General features: G+C 37.6%; 1 protein-coding gene across 1 annotated transcript in view; it reads right to left on the bottom strand.

The window, feature by feature from the left end:
* Positions 1-881, bottom strand: part of LOC111870754 (alpha-glucosidase-like) — a 2369-nt gene extending 1488 nt beyond the window's left edge. Inside the window, exon 1 of the mRNA XM_023863271.2 lies at positions 677-881. Coding sequence (XP_023719039.1) covers positions 677-863 — 187 coding nt within the window. The 5' untranslated portion in view covers positions 864-881. The remainder of the gene's footprint in view (positions 1-676) is intronic.
* Between the last annotated feature and the right edge of the window lie 1540 nt (positions 882-2421).

The raw sequence follows: 2421 nt of genomic DNA, 5'->3' as shown, positions 1-2421 counted from the left end.
GGAGCGCTGACTCAACCGCCACGTCACTGCGGGATGGGGGGCTTCTCCGTTGCGGAACATGTCACAATATGTTTCCATAAGTTTGCTAAAAACTCAGTTGAGTTATTCATCTAAATATCAGTACAAAATGAGAGGGCTTTATACAAATAATTTCCATTTCCTTGATATCTCCAATTCAGCTCATTTCTCTTAGATTAAAGCATCTTACTTACTGTGCTGACTTTCTGTTTGAACTTTCACTAAGAGTACATAGCATGAGATATGCATAAAATGGTGAGTAGGTAAGAATTTAGAAGTAGAAGCTTGTGGTAAATTTGAAGGTACCATATCAGAAAACCATGAAACACCTCATTAGGACAGCTGGCTGGTATTTGAAACAGATGAATCAAAATGTAAGTGTGCAACACACCATCCTGCTCTGGGTTTAACCTGCTAAATGGAATGAGAGGATGATTATGTACAGTAATTTGGTAAGATGTAAGTGAATATGGCAATAACCTACTTGAAGCATTCACTTGGAGGAACTGAGAATAATCAAGAATGCAAGTTAATCAATCTCCTTACTGCTGTACTGGACCAAATAGCCCATGAATTCAAGTGAGATGAACATACATGATCTAACATGCATAACGGAAATGAAAGGAAAATGCGATTCACTGTGTTAAAATTTGCTTACCAGCACTCTGTGTGTCATCCCATTGAAAGAAGTCCCTTGGACTCTGTGAATGGTTCAAATGTCTGTGCCTGCCAGTGCTGCTGCCTGGTGGGTCTACAGTTTGCTCCCAGCTGATGAAGGTGTCTTCCATAGCTATTTCCTTGCCATAGTATGTGATGAGCAATGCCAACATGATCATACCATCCATCACATCTCAGCCATCCTGTTCGCTACCCGGCTCCAGTCATGACTTCCAGTCTCGAAAAAGACTGGAGAATCCATAAGTTTCAGTTGGCATGTTATAGACATAAATCTTTCTTGCCATTACTTCTTAATTTTAGAAAATGCCATTAGAAGATATAAGAAAAGCAGATGGGACTGAAAGTGAATGGAACACATCACACATCAGCTTCTGGTTTATGTTGATGATGTAAATCTACTGAGAGATAATATAAATACAATAAAGAAAGAAAAAACAGAAGGTCTAATAAGGTGCAAGGAGGCTGCTCTAGAAAGAATACAGAGAATACTAAGTATATTTTGATGTCTCCTACCAGAATGCAAGGCAAAACATAACATTAAGACAGTTCACAGATCCTTCAAAATGGGGCAAAGTTCAAATATTTGGAAGCAAGGAGTAAACAAAGAGCAGATTAAATTTGGGTAAAGCTTGCTACCATTCACTTCAGAACCTTCTGTCCTCTTGTCTGCTGCCTAAGATTGTTAACAATTAAATTATACAAAACTATAATTTTTCCTGCAGTTTTGTACAGGTGTGAAACTTGGTCTATGACATTAAGGGAAAAACAAAGGCTGAGGGCATTTGAGAACAGTGTACTGAGGAGAATATTTGGACTGAAGAGGGATGACATGATAGGAGGTTGGAGAAAACTCTATAATGAGGAGCTTCATAACTTCTATTTTTGCCAAGTATAATTAGAATGATCAAGTTAAGGGGATAAGACGGGCAGAGCATGTTGAACGCACTGGGAGGGAGACCAATGAATACAGAGTTTTGGTGAGTAGTTAATATGACTGACTCACACTTTTATGAAATTTGTAAGTCAGAGTCTAACAAACGATAATCATGAATATTAAGCATCCTATGACAATTAGTTTCAGGAACACAGCATTTTGAAGCTTAAAATTAATTTACATTAACTCATTTTGAATCATTAAGGCATTTAACTTTGGCCCTAATCAAGACATGACAGTTATTCTTGTAATACCATAATATCAAGCTCTTAAATGGGGCTTTCATCTGATGGACCATTTGTGACTCCACCGGATATCTTGAATTCTTCACGCAGACCTTTCACCTTAATTGTCCACAAGTGCTGTGAAATTTATAAGATTTTTCCTTCCACAATATTTTGTGACTATGTAAGTACCTTTCTAATACTGTCATGTAGGAACATGAATGGGATTCTACAAAGTTTTAACTCATGTATACATATGTGCAGAGCTCTTGCACAGCTATTTGGTTCTGGTGGCATCAATACAATTGCTACTATAAAATAATTTTTGTTGCTACTATTTATCTGGTCCACACTACCATAAATGACTTGGTTTGCTACATTCATGCACTCGTATGCAAAGTTTCTCATTCGAAAGTTCCCAATTGCCACAGATCATCTCCATTTCAATGCTCTTCTGCTTTTCACTTCACTGAAAGTGTAGGGCTAAAGGCAGTTATGGTCACTGTAGACAAACTAATGTTTGTTGTGGTGTTATTTTTAATGCCAGCGTTTCTGTAATACCTCTGT

Source organism: Cryptotermes secundus, unplaced genomic scaffold (assembly GCF_002891405.2).
Source record: "Cryptotermes secundus unplaced genomic scaffold, Csec_1.0 scaffold263, whole genome shotgun sequence".
Lineage (NCBI taxonomy): Eukaryota > Metazoa > Arthropoda > Insecta > Blattodea > Kalotermitidae > Cryptotermes > Cryptotermes secundus.
The sequence above is the reverse complement of the archived record's forward strand: the minus strand, read 5'-3'. Positions and strand labels throughout refer to the sequence as shown.